The following is a 16181-nucleotide window of genomic DNA, read 5'->3' as shown; positions in this document are numbered from 1 at the left end:
TGAAAGATCTGGACCTCCACATTGATCCTTTCTGCTTTGTTACTGTCTAATTTGAATTGAATCCTCAGCACTGGCACAGACGCATCTCTCACCAGCGCCACTAAAGATAAATCCTCCTTCACTTTACCTCCGTCACCCATATCCTCTGTGTGTGCGGTTCTCTCCTCTCCGTTTCCCCTCCACAGACGAGCTTCTATGCTCGATTTCTACTTTGATCACTCAGAGGAGCGCCCTCTAGAGGCCTTTGAAGACATCTTTGCTAGCTTTGACAGTAAGAAGTAAGTGAATTTGTTTGGCCAGGGGAGAGACGTGAGACACCAGAGAGCACGAGGCCAAACACGAAGGAACTGCGTTTTGTTTTGTGCCGTTTTCTGAGTTTGCTCTCGTTTACAAACAAAGCGATCATCCGAGCTGTCCAACCACAGCACTCGGATACGTTACATGCTAAAATGTCTGCTCCCTTAAATATGGAGTCAGCCCAGCACAGCAGCCGAACTGAGCTCAGCAGAGTCGTGCTTCGTCTTCCCTCACTGTAAACCCCCAGCTGCAATAATCCCTCTTCCTCGTATTTATTCTTGCTGTAGAGCGCAGGACAGTGTTTGAGCTGGTCCGCTCTGATTAGCCACCTGGATTACTTGCATCAGGAAGCGCTCGCAGACACTGGTGCAGGTGCCGACAGCCCTGCTCTCACACACAAAGACGACTGAGAGCTTTCAGAGACTGGAACAAAACCATAACAGATATTTTGGTCTGCTGAGACCTCTGCCTCCTGCTTGCAGGTCTGAAATTATGTTTCAAAAACACCCTAAATTCAGTTTTCACCAACATTCAATCGCCCGACGCTTTCCAGATGTGCAGCAGTGAGCTGCAGAGGTTATGTTTCACTGGCACATTAATTGTTGTTCCTTCACTGTCTGACCTCCTGTTCTCATGTCCAGTCGTGGTAAGTACTGCAAAAGTAATGCATGGACTAGATCTGAGGCACGGAAAAGCCCCGTGTACCATTAACCTCACCGGCCTCTGTTGAAGTACCAGAGGACGTCCAGCAGCCACACAGCCAGTAACAGCCGCAGCATGGAGACAGAGGGAACAGCAGCTCTGCATGTGATCTCACCACAGTGTGTGTCCCCGTGTGTTTGTGCGTGCGTGCATGTGCATGCGTGAGTGTGTGTGTCTCTGTGTGTGTGTCTGTGTGTGTCTCCATGTGTGTGTCTGTGTGTGTGTGCGTGTGTGTGTGTCCGTGTGTGTGTGTCCGTGTGTCTGTGTGTGTGTGTGCGTGTGTCTGTGTGTGTGTGCGTGTGTCTGTGCGTGCATGTGTGTCTGTGCGTGCATGTGTGTGTGTGCGTGCGCGTGTGTGTGTGTGTGCGTGCGCGTGTGTGTGTGTGTGCGTGCGTGCGTGCGTGTGTGTGTGTGTGCGCGTGTGCGTGTGTGTGTGTGTGCGTGCGTGCGTGCGTGTCCGTGTGTGTGTGTGCGTGCGTGCGTGCGTGTGCGTGTGTCTGTGTGTGCGTGCGTGCGTGTGCGTGCGTGCGTGTGTGTGTGCGTGTGTCTGTGTGCGTGTGTGTGCGTGTGTGTGTGTGTGTGTGTGTCTGCGTGCGTGCGTGTGTGTGTGTGTGCGTGTGTGTCTGTGTCTGTGTGTGTGTGCATGCGTGCGTGTGTGTCTGTGTGTGTGTGTGCGTGTGTCTGTGTGCGTGTGTCTGTGTGCGTGTGTGTGTGTGTGTGTGTGTGTGTGTGTGCGTGTGTGCGTGTGTGTCTGTGTGCGTGCGTGTGTCTGTGCGTGCGTGCGTGTGTGTGCGTGCGTGCGTGTGTGTGCGTGCGTGTGTGTGCGTGTGTGTGTGCGTCCGACCCTGTATCTCCCGTCCTCTGTGTCCTTTTTTTTGCTCTTATAGGGCTTCATAGCTTCCTGGTTGTGTGTCTGTGTGTTGTGGTTTCCTTCTACATGAACACTAAAGGTTTTGTGGGTCATTCTTCACAGTGTGAAAGCTGACGTTTCTCCTGAGTGTGTGTTTTTGGTGGTTTGTTTTCCTAACAGAGATGTTTTGTCACACCCCGCTTTACTTCTTTTCCTTCCCTCCTTCTTTGCCCCTTCTCTGTTTCCCCCCCACCTCTCCTGCTTCCCCTCCCTCCCCCCTGTTTACGCCGATTGTGCGTGTGCGTGCGGTGTGATCAGAAACATGCATGCAGAGATCATCAGCTCCATTAAGAACTTGCAGCTGGATGGTGAGGACCCTCGCAAACTGCTGCAGTCCTGGGGTCGCCTCCGCTTCCCGCGACACGTCCTTCAGTGAGTCTGCAGACAGACCTGGCATCAGCTCCTGCTCAGATCAGTGCAGCTCAGGCAGACCATGCTCATGTTAAACTTTATTTAAATAATAAAGTAGATCACACGTGTTTGGAGCTGGAGTCGATATTTCCAGCAGTGACTAGTTCCCGCGGTCACCTCTGGTGTGTAGGTGCCGAGGTCTCTTGAAGGCTGAAACGCCATGAATACTTTTGCTGCTGCATGAATTTCTAGACTGTTGGCATGCAAGGTCCTTCAGAGCATCTTGTGACGTAATGGCCCAGCAGCCTTGCAGCATGTTACATTTTACAGCAGAAGCAGCGGCGAGGATTTGAAGTTTAGGGTTTTGTTTTTATGCAGTGATGAAAGAGAGAGTACGTCTGAGTACGAGCCTCTGCTGGGCTCATTGTGTAGAGTTACATCCCGTCTCCTGCAGCATACATCCTCTTCCTCTGTCTGTCGTCCTTCCCTCGTCACTCACCTTCTCATCAGTCTTGCTTCTCGCGCTCGTCATTCATCTGATTCAGGTCCAAGCCTAATGTTCATCACTGTCTGCGCATGAAGGAGTCACCCATCCATACTAACCTGGCCTTCACGTACATCATCCGCTTCCTCATTAAGTCGTCAGGCGTTCAGCACTTCTGTCCGTCAGACTCAAAGTTTGTTTCTTCACTTTTTGCAGGAAAAACAAGGGCATCAAAATAAGGCAACCCATCCCAAAGGTAAAGTGTAAAGGCAGATAAACCTGAGATTGTGCTCTTCCTCAGTTTGAAGATTGCAAGCAAAGGAATTCATCTTCCATTTATTGCTCTGCAGAGTTTGCTGGATTCTCGATCTCTAAAGTTCATCGTGAGCCTGACGTTGCAGGATCGCACTACCAAGTCTCTGCTCCACCTGCACAAGAAGAAGAAGCCTCCCAGCATCAGTGCCCAGTTCCAGGTAACTTTACCTGTAACCTTATCTGCACATTGTGCTTGCAAACAATCGCCTCTGCGAAGCTTCGGCAAACCGCTGTTTTTGTTGTCCTCAGACTTCTCTGACCAAACTCTTAGAGACTCTAAACAGAGCCGAGCCTTTCTTCATTCGGTGTATCCGCTCCAATGCTGAGAAGGTAAGCGCGATTCTTTAGTCGTTGATGTTTTCTTTCCTTTTAAATGCAATAACAGCGTAAATTCTTGGTGCTTTTAATAACAAGAACTCGTCACATTGTTACCACTTTGTAAATGAGGATCGTGGGTATTTATGTCAAACTGAGCAGAAGGAGATGCATCTGGATGAAGCCTTGGTGCTGCAGCAGCTGCGATACACGGGTATGCTGGAGACCGTTCGCATCAGGAGGTCCGGCTACGGAGCCAAGTACACATTCCAGGTATTGCAAACGTGCCCTTCCTTTGGGAAATTTACTTCAGGCGCGGAGTTCATATTTTCATGTTGATTAGATGTTAATATTCTGGTCTGCGTCAGGGCACATGTGAAAAACAGAAGTGGAAACTGCTCCACCTGCTGTATTCATATGCTTTTCTGTTCCTGCAGGACTTCATGGAGCAGTTCAGGGTTTTGCTGCCAAAGAACGCGACTGCCTGCAAAGAGGACATCTCAGCGCTGCTTGAGAAGAAGATGGGCCTCAACCCGACCACATACCAGATAGGCAAAACAAAGGTACAACCTGTTACGCTCCTATAAACGTGGTCCTGCAGACACCAGCATCCACATTCGTGATGCCACCCTGGTGTGTTTTGTCCTTTCAGGTGTTCTTGAAAGAGCTCGAGCGACAGCAGCTGCAGGACGTGCTGCACAAGGACGTAATGCGCAAGATCATCTTCCTGCAGCGCTGGGTCAGAGCTCACCTGCAGAGGAAAGAGTTTCTAGAAATGAGGCAGGCGGCCGTCACGATCCAGGTAAACACAGACCCGATTCCAAACTCTGGGAGGTATTTTAAGAACGGTGCTGATTGTTTTCACCGTCGCCCTCTCTCTCAGCGTTCATGGCGTCGGTACCGCAGAGAGGAGCAAAGACGGCAGGCGGCCACTCTGATCCAGGCGGTGTGGAGAGGCCACAGACAGAGATCGGCGTACGCCAAGCAAAGAAGAGGCGCTACCAAAATCCAGGCCCTGGTCAGAGGACACTCTGCACGCAGAAGGTAGAAAACACACTCGGCAGGGCTGCCTGTGTAATCTGCTGCGTGAGAGGTGACGCTGACAGTCTGGTGTCGCATTATCTGCTGTGCATTTCAGGTGCCTTTCAATCCGTGAGGAGAAACGGAAGAAAGAGGAGGAGGAAGAAGAGGCTCGGAGGAGGGGTGCAGAAGAAGAGAGGATGCGAAGGGAAGAGGAGGAAGAGGCAAGAAGAAAAGCAGAAGAGGAGCAAAGGCGAAGAATGGAAGAAGCAGCAAGGAGAAGGGCAGAAGAGGCAGCCAGGAAAGCAAAGGAGCAACGACTTGCAGAGGAACCTCAAACGAGAGAGGACTCGGATATAGAGCTGGTCACTGAGGAGATGCTGGATAAAAACCTCAATGCACAGGGTTTAGAGGAGGAAGAGGAGGGTGAAGATGTTAATAGAAGTTCAAATTCAGAGGAAGAACGTGGCAAAGAGAAAGAGCTGGAGCGTGAGGCAATGCATTCGGAAGCTTGCAGTAACCAAGCTGAGGCTGGACCCCAGCTGGATGAGGAGGAGGAGGATCTGGAGAGCCAAACACTAGAAGAGTCAAAGGCTGATCTGCCCTCTGATAGGCTCATCTCCAGTGCACTTACGCCCACATCTCCAGCTGAGGGCGAGGATAAAGAAGCTAGCACAACCTCCACACCTCCAAACGCTGAACAAAAGAGACCACAATCTTCGACTGTTAACAGGGGCCTGTCAACCAGGAGCCAGGAGAAGAGGGAGCAGAGGAGGCAAAGAGGGCTGGAACACAGCCGCAGAGAGTCCGAGCGAGTCGCCTCGTCTTCATCCACCAACAAGGATCCCACGACCACGCCGAAGAGCAAAAACCAGGAGCCATCGAAGCTAAAAGAGCGCTCAGACAGCAAGGAGCTGGACCAGTACACCTTTGTGAACTGGAAAGTGAAGGAAGACAAGGGAGCGAAGAAGGAGGCAAAAAGTTCTCCTCCCTCCGCCGGTCCTGTCCGTCCGTCTTCATTACCTCTGGCGCCCGCCGACTCTTTGTCGGAGAGAAACGGCCTCAGCGAGAATGTCGGCGCGGTAAATCTGCAGCGTCGGCCTGGGGCGATAAAGGAGAAGCCGGAAAAGTGGAGGGGGAGGAGGAGTAACGGGGAGCTCTCTGAGAACATCAGCCCTTCTCCACCTCAAAGCAGAGAACAGACCAAAAAGCTGTACGTCTCATTCTGCTGGCTGAAGCTACTTTACAACAGTTGGTTCAGTTCGGCTTTTCTTTAATCGATCTTCCTCTTCTGTCTGCGTTTCAGGAATGAAACATTCTCGTCGATCGACAGCTTGTCTCCCGGCTCTGATGCCGGCGCTTCCATCAAAGAGGTATTTTCCGTCGATTCAATGTAAAGTGACCGTTATAGAGAAACGTTTGTCAGTTTGTGGAAACATCTGCGCTCTGATGTCGTGTAAGTAACTGGATATTCTCTGCTGAACAGCTTTCCCCGACTGACAGCTCTGGTGATGTTTCAAAGGGAGGCTCCGTGAGAAAGAGACAGCAGGAGGCTGCCGGGTACCAGGATTCAGCCCACTCAGTCGCATCCACACCTGACAGGTACCACAGCTGCTGATGGAGTGCAAACACATGTTCTGGTTGCATAAAAAGAAACGAATGAATGTCAGGCGTGTCTGTGACGTGAACTAATGTGTGGTCGTTCTTATGTGTTTTGCTTCTGTGGATCGCAGGCCCAGCGGTTTCTTCAGCAAAATCTTTAAAAAAGGCAAAGATGCCCAGACTCCAGACAACGGGGAGCTGACCTTCGCTCAGACTCTCAACGAGAAGTCGACCGCATGGGAAGGTAAATCGCACAAGAGGAGTAGCTGAAGCTGCTTTGCTCACCTGCTGTAGTTTCTGGCCTTAACGACTCGGGACGCATTCTCTCTTTCAGCCCCGATATCCGGACACGCGCCCCGATCTCAATCCGGTGACCGCGGCGGCAAAGCTATAGGCAGAAATCCCAGCATTAAAATCAGCCGAGCCACACGAGTCTCTGAACAGTGGAACGCCTCGCTGGATCGAGAAATCACCAACGCCAACGAGCTGCGGCACCTCGACGAGTTTCTGGGCAACCAGGTGAGCGAAAGGCGACAAGATGACGGACTCGATGAAGGAAATGAGATTCGCACGTTTCTAAAAGGGTTTTATTCCTCTGCAGGTGAACGATTTCCGCTCCAGGAGCAAGACGCTGTCAGAGACGGAAAACATCTTTGTGACAGCCACCATGCAGTTCAGAGAGAACATCAAAGCCATGTATTCTCTTCCTGTAAGTCTCTGAGCTGCCATCAAAGCAGCTTCATCACACGATCAACGTTCACCCTCACCATCGTCTCTTCTTCCTCGTTTTCCCTCCCGTCTCCTAACAGAAACCCACCATCGGCTACAAAGGTCTAATGTCAGGCTACCAGAACAAAGTGATGCACCTGGCAGGGAGCAAAAGGAAGGAAGAAGTCCAACTGGTGGTGAACCTGTTCCAGTCGGTGCTGGATGGTTTCATCAGAGGAGAGATGAAGAAGGAGGAGGCTGAACCTGCAAAGGTAAAAACAAAGCAACTCGACTTGTTCAGCCTCGTCACTGCGAATAAGAAAAACAGTGTTCACACCTGTGATTTGTGCCTGTCTGTCGTCAGCCCGCCAAAGCGAGAAAGAAGAGGAGGAAGAAAGACAAAAGTGTAAGTGATGCAGCGTTTGACGTCTTTTATCACAGTAATGATTTTGTCTTTAATTGATTGGTTGTCTTTTCAGGTGGAAAATCCGCTGGATCACATTTTCAGTAACTATCAGGTCAACATTATGCAGTCATGTGACCAGTGTACTTCCTACATCTGGGGCATGGAGAAGGCCTACATGTGCAGCAGTGAGTGAGCCCGACGAAGCGTTTTCAGCACAGCATGCTGTAAAAGACTCAAGTTCAGCTTCGACTGAGTTCAATTCTTAATCTTTTCTCACAGATTGTAAAATGGTGTGCCACAAGAAGTGCATCTCCAAGATAAACATCGACTGCTCCACCTTCTCTGCCAAAAAGGTGGGTTTTCATCATATACTGTAAGTAAAGGATGGCTGGTTTGCATTTGCCCACCAAAGGTTAGACCTGCACACTCCTGCAGCATGTCGGTGCAGTGGTTCTCCTCCTCCCACCGTCTGCTAACATTCACATCTGGTTAATCCGTGATTTGAAGTCGTGGATGAGAGGAAGACGAAGTGTTTAAAGTTTGTGGAATACTGTAAACGAGTTAATCCAGTGTTTTAAATGATTCTCATCTACTTAAAATTACCTGCTGTTCCTGTTAACTCAATTTAAAAAACACAAACATAATAAAAATGATGTGCTAGTTGACATTGTGTGTAAATGTATGTTCAAAGGTGGTGTGTAGTCTAACCTGCACGGAGAGGTCAGGAAGACTACGAAATGTCACTCCCTTTCATGTCATAGCCACAAAGTAGCCACGCCCAGAATCAAACCTCACTTTGTTTTTAAATGTAACCATAATTTCCTATCATCATGAAGAAGTTTGAAACTCATGTTTGGGACCATGAACTCATCACGAGACGTTCACTGAACTAAAGTCGAGTCATTTTTCTCTCCAGTTGAGGTTTGTTACCATCAGCGTTGCCCTCTACTGGCCATTGGAGAGAATGCAGTTTTAAGAACATTGGCTTCGATTTGCAGTGGTATCCATCTTTTATATACAGTCTGTGTTGTGCATTAAATAAAATACAGGGCTGGGTTAGTGATTAGTCATAAACACTGCATAAAAAGTTTTCTAATCCAGCCCCTGTTCCACTAGCTTTGAATAAAAAATAAAATTTTCTAATCAAGTCATTTTTTTTCTGCTGGTCTTTTTAAGAAGCATTTTTGCACTGTCGCCGTCGGCTGCATATTTATCTTTGATCATAGACACGCAGTGTTTGAAAACGTTAATGAAAGTTAATGAAAGCGGCCCTTCGGGAGGAAGCAGCTGCCTGGGAAGCACGCTTCCACGTGTTCAATAATATTTGGGAACATGTTTTTATATATAACAGCGCAGTGAAGTTTGTAGTGAAGAATGTGATTCGGATGTTGTGGGTGGATCATGGCGAGGTCCGACTGACCGCTGCCGTCTGGTGACTCCACAGAATGATGACGAGTTTACCGGGCAGCACTTCGGGGTGCGTGTGTGTCACCTGCTCAATGAAAAGAATCCGGTACCGATGGTGCTGGAAATGATGCTGGAGCACGTGGAGATGCACGGCCTCTACACGGAGGGCATCTATCGCAAATCGGGCTCTGCCAACCGGATGAAAGAGCTTCACCAGAAACTGGACACAGGTCAGACATCAACTTGGTTTCTGCTTTTTCTGACTCCTAAAACGACATCGCTGAGCTGACGACGACTTTGTGTTTAGACCCCAACTCGGCCTGCCTCGAAGACTATCCCATCCACACAGTGACAGGCTTGGTAAAGCAGTGGCTGAGGGAGCTGCCAGACCCACTGATGACCTTCACACATTACAACGACTTCCTGCATGCAGTCGGTGAGGAGGACGTTTCTCACTAGTGCGCTCGTGTCTTTGCATTTTTGTCTGTTTTTGAAGAATTGATTTTTGTTGCATTTTCCTCTCGTCAGACCTTCCAGAGAAGCAGGAGCAGCTTCATGCCATCTATAAAGTGCTGGACGAGCTCCCGACTGCAAATTACAACACCTTGGAGAGGCTCGTCTTCCACCTCGTCAGGCAGGGATCCTCGTTTGTTTGATTCTGATCACTTCTCCTGCGCTGAGATGGCTCATTGCGTCCCGTCTTATTTGTTATGCGTGTATTCAGTTAAACGGCGAGGTGATCATTTACAGCAGTGTGTGATTCTCCTGCAGGGTGTGCAAAGAAGAGGCTCACAACCGCATGTCTCCCAACTCACTGGCCATAGTGTTTGCACCGTGCATCCTCCGCTGCCCGGACAGCGCAGACCCACTGCTCAGCATGAAAGACGTTGCCAAGACAACCACGTAAGACCGCCAAGAAATCTCATGAATGTAATATGAGGGTTGAATTGGGTGGGTGTGGGGTCTTTGTGTTCACTTGGACTCTGAAAGAGGAAATATTTACATTTTAATTTGTTCGGTTAAGTCAGTTTATTTTATATAGAACCAATCCTCACGATGCTTTGTATTGTAATGTTAAGCCGCTAAAATAGTAGAAAGAAGCCCCACCAATCACATGAGCCCCTCCCGTGAGCCGTCTAATCGGTCCAAAACCTCCCAAAGGCTGGAAGGAGTGTGGGTCCTGATCGCTCTTTTGTTTGCAGATGTGTGGAGATGCTCATCAACGAGCAGATCCGGCGCTACAACGAGAAGATGGAGGAAATCGAGCAGCTGGAGTACGCCGAGGCTCTAGCCGTTAACCAGCTGAAGCTCAAGAGGCAGAACACGGTGAGGAAGAGAGCGCCGCTCGCCTCTGTCCGCGTCCTTGTCCATTTAGACAAATTAAGTCGACACTAAGAAGCTGGATGAAGGTCACGTAATAAAGTCGACCCCACTGTCAGAATCTGATATCTTTAGCTTCCGTGCGTAACGTGTCCAATGTTCCTTGTCTCTCTTTAGCACTACTGGCGTTTACCGCTCAGGCTACCAGCTCCTTACAAAGGAGCGGTGGTACGTATCATCGATTTCTCTTGGTAGAGTCGACCCTGTAGTTGTAGTTTGTAGTGGTCTGCCATGTCGAGGCGCCTGTGCATGGCATGTAAGATGTGGGTCAAACTTTGGCTGTCGTGTGTGTGTTTGGGGGTTTTTCTTTCCTTAATACTGTTTATTCTTCCATACTAACTGGGAATAGACTGCATGTTGCTGTTAACTGGTTTGTGCCCTGCTTGTGATGTGAGAGCACACCGTGGTTCTGGGTTTGAAGGACTGTTACTACCTAAGAACAGCTGTTTTGTGACTGATTTGTTCAACCTTAAGAGGAAAGAAGGCCACAGAGCTCTGAAGGTGGTGTTGTCTACAGAGCAATCACTCGGCAGCACATTTTGGTGAAAAGAGTAAAAGTGTGTATTCACTTGGATCTCTTTGAATACTTTCTGTAAGAATTCATATGCAGGTGCATGAAAACCTCCCCATCGACCTCACTAACACCTTTTGGTTCAGTTTCAGGTTTGGGTTAAAGTCATGTGTGTCTGTTTCTTTAGCGTTTGTTATACTGTGGACGTTTTCAGTTTGGGTGAAGGTGTGATCCTCTGTCTTGTGCAGATGCACGAGAAGGTCAGCACTGATCTGAGCGTGGTCCCCGAGAACGAGCCTCTGGATTCGGACACGGAGGCCGAGAAGAACCTGATGGAACGTATCAAGTCCATCAAACAGGAGAAGTAAGATTGCGCTCTCAGCACTTTTCAGTTCCTCAGGTGTGCTGTCTTCATTGTCCAGTTCCTAATGCATGTGATTTCCTCTTCATCTCACCTTCAGAGAGGATCTTGCCTGTCGCCTGCCAGAGATGGAGCAGCCTGGTTCAGACCAGGAGAATCTCGACTCCGAAGCCTCGCTGAGCTCTGAGAGCCTCTTGGACGAGCAGCAGCGCTCGGCTCACAGCTCGGAGCCTGAAGGTCAGTAGTAAGGTACAGTCTGGACTTCCTACCTGTTTCTGTCTCCTGCGGGTTTCTGACCAGACCGCGGGGCCTGCTGGGCGGGGCCCTTCCTGTCTTTTGTGGCACAGGTCTGGACCAGTGATGGTGAAGGTGGGCGGTGACGTCTGCTCTGTAGCAAAGCAGGTCGGAGGAACGGCAACCGTGTTTTTGTGTGTTTGTGTGCATGTAAATGCATGTGTGGCACGGCTACATGCTCACGTTTCACCCAAAGTTGATTTGCTGAACATTTGGCGTCCACATCAGATCAGATGCTTGTAATTGTAACTCACTGGGTGCATTTTGATTTTTCTTCTTGCCTAACATGGTTGCATGATCTTCCTTTTGGCTTTCACTCTGCTGTGAGCCTCTTGGTTAAATATTCCTCATCCTTCCTCTATCCTCTTCTCTTCCAGGACGCGGTGCTCATCAGCTGAGGAGATCCAAAGCGCTTTGTCTTCCCAAACCTTCAGATCTGACCCAGAGGCCTAAAGTCCCCGGTGGACGCATCTCTGTGTCGACCCTCACCCCTGCTAGCTCCACCTCTTCTTTGGCTAGCTGCACTTCTTCAACTTCTGAATCCTCCAACGCCTCCTTCAGGCATCCGCTTCAGCGTCGCAACCCCATCATCCCAAACACGGTTAAACTCCCGCAGGGAGTCTGCTCCCAGGCGCCAACCTCGAGTCCACCTCAGTCTCACGCCCCTCCCGGAAGCCGAGCGCCTGCCTTCTCGGCCAAGAGACGAGAGCAGCCTGGCCGCCGTAAAGACAGCACCCAGTCCCTTTACCTCGACGGGTCAGAGTGCGACTTGCTGCTGCGTTTTTCTTCCTGTCCTCCTTCAGCCGCCTCTTCCTCTTCTTCCGTCTCCACGGCTGCGCCCACTCCTCAGCTCCAGCACAGCGACATGAAAGTCTCAAACGTCCACAGACGGTTTTCTGACCCAGACATCCCGTACATGGATGATGAAGTCTGAGCGGGAAGGAGCACAAACGACTGGAACGGTGAAGAGGATTAAGGACGGCGACCCGCAAGCAGACAAACAAAAGGAATTCAACCGCTCTCGGATTCGACGCAGCAGAGCGCTCGGACAGGCTGGAACTTGATGTGTGTAAAGGAAAGGAGAGACGCGACGCAGGCGCAGCTGCTGCGGCTCCACATGCATGAACCCAGCTCGCACAAACTGCAGCTGCTGCTGTCTGAGGGAACTAACGTGTCGTTAGTCAAAAGGACTGGACCACATGTTGCCAAGCACCTTTTCAATCTTTTTAATATGTTGTCCTCACTGTTGATTACTTCAGTGGGACCAGAGGCAGTTTCCTCCCGTAGCCTCATAATGATTTTTTTATTAATTTGTGCTAATTCAAGAAAATATTGCAGGTTTCAGTCGCACTTTTCATTTCTTAGTTCTCCCAGTGAGTGAAACCCGCTCGCTGAAACGTTAGCTAGTGCCTTGATGTTGTACATTGACTTGTTAAAAAGCTCATTCTCATGTCACGATGATGGAACGGTGCTCGCAGAGGGAGGGATGTGTTTGTCGTGGAAAACAAGGACCTAAACCTGCACATTGTGACTGTTGCACACACACAGCATTCTCTGTTCGCCTTCATGTTTTACCCGCCGCACAACACACCAAATAGGAAGTCATTGCATTCACGCAGCAAAGGGAACGGGAGCAGCACACGCCACTTTCTCCACGGAAACCCACACAAACCCAGCCACGATCCAAGAGCGGTGCCACCGCGTGTCCTTGAACTTCCCCTCCTCTAAAATCACTCGGTCCCATTATTAGAAAAGTCTGCTGAAGCACAGCTCCGGCCAACTTTGTATGAGATGTAATACTAATGTTCCTCTCTGACTGCTGATGATGATGATGTTAGTTCGTCTGGATTATGAGGAAGATGTTCTGATGTGTAACAGAGTGCATGGTGACTTTGACTGAATGAGCTGTAATGTTTCTTAGTATTAACATGAAAATACAGTACATGATGCTTGTAACGTGCGCTGCTCTGTGTTTCCATCACGCACAATTAGAACGATTTTCTTTTACGCTGGAAACAGAAGCTGGTGATAAACAAGAGTTATTAAAATAAAACTGTAGGACGTTTATAAACTCTCCAGGAGTTAGTCTGCTCCAAATTAGGTTCATAGGTTGACTTGGACCTTCAGCACAGACAATATGTAGTAACATGAAACTAGAAATACTGCACATCATGGCATTACATTAGGTACATGTTGCTAGTACTGGGTACAGACCACCTGGTGTGGTCTCCTGCTGGTGTAGCTCATCTGCTTCAGGGTTTAACATGTTCAGAGATGATCTTCTGCACTCCTATAAGCTCCAAGCCGTCGGGCCAGCCTCTGATCTTTAGCATCAAACTGCCGCTTGCTGGATATTTGCTCTTATTTGGATCTTTATCTGTAATCCCCAGAGATGGTTGTGTGGGACAATCCCAGCAGATCAGCAGTCTTTGAAATCCTCACACCAACAACCAGCCCTGTTCAGTATCACTTAAATCCCCTTTCTTGCTCATTTTGATGCTCATTTTGAGCTTCAGCAGGTCGTCTTGATTATATCTGCGTGTTTAAAAGCACTGACTCGGCTGATTTGATATTTGCATTAACCACTAGGTGAACAGGTGTACCTAATAAAGTGGCCGGAGTGTGTATGTTTAACATTTTGCTTTAAGATGGCTAAAACTCCCAGAGGTGGGTATAATTTTACAGTCTCACGGAGCCATTCCTGCCTTAAACAGTCATTACAACTCGGGTCAGGTCTTCTTAAATGAGCCGCTTCTTTGTCACAGTAAACTGCAGCCGTCTGCACAGACCTCGCTGCTTTTGATTTTGTGTGGAGTGGAATTAATGCACCTTGAGCACACAAAGGCTCCACAGTTCAGGATCAGCTGCCACAATGCAAGATCTGTTTTTCAAGTGATGTCATACGAGTCATTTCTTCAGACTTCATGAAGCTGCACCAGAGCCGCGCACAGGAAATTACACCAACATGAGTTTTAACAGTGTCACGCAAGCGCCCCTTGAAGTGGTTACATTTATTTTTGCCGTTTTTACGCCCTGAGCTGTGGTCAGCATTTTCCTTCCTGGTCATGGGTGATTTACCAGCCTCGCACACCATCCACTGTTAAGCAAATTAAAGTTTATGTCGTTTCACGTACCTCCATGCAGGTTGGGATACGTGAGTCTGATAGATGATTGTTCTCCTCTCTGCACCACCCACACAGCTGGGCATGCTCAGGTGGAAGGGCGCTGCAGTGATAGGTATGTGGGGTCTTTGAACTAGGTTAACAAATCATTAAACAAAGTCCTGAACAGACTGGGACTATTTTTTTGACATGAAGACTAAAATTGTTGCTCTGAAGATTTGAACAGGCTGTGTCATGTGACCTGCCGGATGACCTCCTTCTTGGACTTGATCCACAGATGCCTCATATCTGGAAAACGCAGCTCCAACTTCAGCCCGTTGGTGGTGCAGAAGTTTCCGGCTAAAGATTAAAACTTTGGTGAGAAGATTCAGTCAACTGTCTCCAATCGGTGCTCCACGTTGCAAAAATAGTTATGATTCTAGGAGCTGTAGATGATGTAGACCATAAGAAAAGGTCTAAACACTGAGTGCCCTGACTCATCTTTGCTGCGCCACTAAATAAAGTGATGCAGACCGTGCACTAAATGGGCTATTATACTTTACGCACTGTAGTGTAGTGATAAGCACAACATGACTTTATATCCAGTGCTAATCTTTCATTCCATCTGTTTACATGTAAAGCAGTTTGAGTGTCATAGATACCGTACAGCAAAATAACCCATGTATTATAAAACAAAACATAATCAATACAGTCAATATAGGCATACATGGATACTTGATAAACTATCAGGCCACCACCCAGTGTAATGTTTATGCCACAATTACCCTAAATTAACAGTACTGAAAATATCAAACTCATTTTCTATGTTTCTTTTTTTTTTTTTTTTTTTTTAAATGACATCAGAAACAGCAGTATGCGACATTACGTGATGGCAGAGCTTCAGTTCATCCTTTGTCATTTTTTTTTTTTTTTTAAATAAATAGGACAGGGGGAATGAATGAGAGAGAGAGGGGGAGAGAAAGAAAGAAAACCAAAGGGGAGAAGAGACGGTGAGAAGGGGGGGGAAGAGAGACAAAAAAAAAAAAAAAAAAACTCCTGGGTCACCTGTATGGAGAAAAAAACAAACAAACAAACAAACAAACAAACAAAAACAAACAGAGGAGACAGCAAACAACAAAGAGCAACATAATAATGGAGAAAACAAAGCACCATCACAATAAACTAGCTAGTCATAGATATCAGTATTTACTAAGTAATAAACGATATTGTGCAGCACGCAAGATAGACAGCGCACAGTGTGCTTTGAGGCAGCAGCCAAGAAAGCTTTAGTCCGCGTCTGTGAATACCCATGTGTGCATACCTGTGTGGATCAGCATGCTTGCATTCCAAAGGTTTCTCCATGTAATGTAACATTTTCTATGTTTCTGTAACGACTGAGACGCCAGTTTGTCCAAGCTTGTCAGTCAAAACTCATATTTTTAATTTTATTTATGTAATCTTTTACAAAAAAGCAGAAAAAATAGGAAAGCACATTATTATTATTATTATTATTATTATTATTATTTACTGGCATTGCGTAAAATAAAAAATCGTTGTGCTTGACTCTCAGAGAAGTCCAGTATGGCGCCTCAAATTGGCGTATAAAAAAGTGAATTTAGTGTTTTATTTGCCCAATAAATAAAATTTACAAACAATATTTTTAACTTTGTTTTCTTTTAGTGTTTTTATGGCAGTATTTTTTTTTAAGAACTGTATATAAACACATGCAAAACATACATAAATAAAAAAGTACTACATACAGACATGTTGTGGGTTTCGTGCCAGAATGATGTGTTTTATATTTATTTTATTATTTTATTTCTCTCGAATAGAGAGAAATCGATTAAGATCAAACTTTGGGATCTGGCGAGATTATTATTATTAATATAATTAATATAATAATTAATGTATTATTATTATCATTATTATTATTATTATAAGTCTAGCTTTATAAAGTAAAATTTTCATTGACAACGTAAAAAAAAAAGAGGCGGGGCGACGCTCCGCCCATAACGTC

General features: G+C 47.5%; 1 protein-coding gene across 9 annotated transcripts in view; it reads left to right on the top strand.

Moving 5' to 3' along the window:
* Window positions 1-13019, top strand: part of myo9bl (myosin IXb-like) — a 57834-nt gene extending 44815 nt beyond the window's left edge. The window contains exons 17-45 of one of the 9 annotated variants that reach the window (XM_080297895.1): window positions 186-278; window positions 2168-2281; window positions 2961-3000; window positions 3095-3217; window positions 3309-3389; window positions 3537-3647; window positions 3812-3937; window positions 4027-4176; window positions 4258-4418; window positions 4513-5607; window positions 5701-5767; window positions 5881-5996; window positions 6128-6240; window positions 6331-6515; window positions 6598-6705; window positions 6806-6976; window positions 7069-7110; window positions 7184-7295; window positions 7390-7463; window positions 8555-8747; window positions 8825-8953; window positions 9046-9151; window positions 9289-9420; window positions 9720-9843; window positions 10015-10065; window positions 10657-10772; window positions 10870-11006; window positions 11117-11171; window positions 11441-13019. In XM_080297895.1, coding sequence (XP_080154021.1) covers window positions 186-278; window positions 2168-2281; window positions 2961-3000; window positions 3095-3217; window positions 3309-3389; window positions 3537-3647; window positions 3812-3937; window positions 4027-4176; window positions 4258-4418; window positions 4513-5607; window positions 5701-5767; window positions 5881-5996; window positions 6128-6240; window positions 6331-6515; window positions 6598-6705; window positions 6806-6976; window positions 7069-7110; window positions 7184-7295; window positions 7390-7463; window positions 8555-8747; window positions 8825-8953; window positions 9046-9151; window positions 9289-9420; window positions 9720-9843; window positions 10015-10065; window positions 10657-10772; window positions 10870-11006; window positions 11117-11130 — 4084 coding nt within the window. In that variant the 3' untranslated portion in view covers window positions 11131-11171; window positions 11441-13019. Of the gene's footprint in view, window positions 1-185; window positions 279-2167; window positions 2282-2960; window positions 3001-3094; window positions 3218-3308; window positions 3390-3536; window positions 3648-3811; window positions 3938-4026; window positions 4177-4257; window positions 4419-4512; window positions 5608-5700; window positions 5768-5880; window positions 5997-6127; window positions 6241-6330; window positions 6516-6597; window positions 6706-6805; window positions 6977-7068; window positions 7111-7183; window positions 7296-7389; window positions 7464-8554; window positions 8748-8824; window positions 8954-9045; window positions 9152-9288; window positions 9421-9719; window positions 9844-10014; window positions 10066-10656; window positions 10773-10869; window positions 11019-11116; window positions 11172-11440 lie in introns of all 9 variants that reach the window. The other 8 variants (XM_080297897.1, XM_080297889.1, XM_080297896.1 and 5 more) reach the window with 8 other exon arrangements.
* Window positions 13020-16181: the final 3162 nt, after the last annotated feature.

This window comes from Astatotilapia calliptera, chromosome 23 (genome assembly GCF_964374335.1).
Source record: "Astatotilapia calliptera chromosome 23, fAstCal68.1, whole genome shotgun sequence".
Taxonomy (NCBI): domain Eukaryota; kingdom Metazoa; phylum Chordata; class Actinopteri; order Cichliformes; family Cichlidae; genus Astatotilapia; species Astatotilapia calliptera.
The sequence above is the reverse complement of the archived record's forward strand: the minus strand, read 5'-3'. Positions and strand labels throughout refer to the sequence as shown.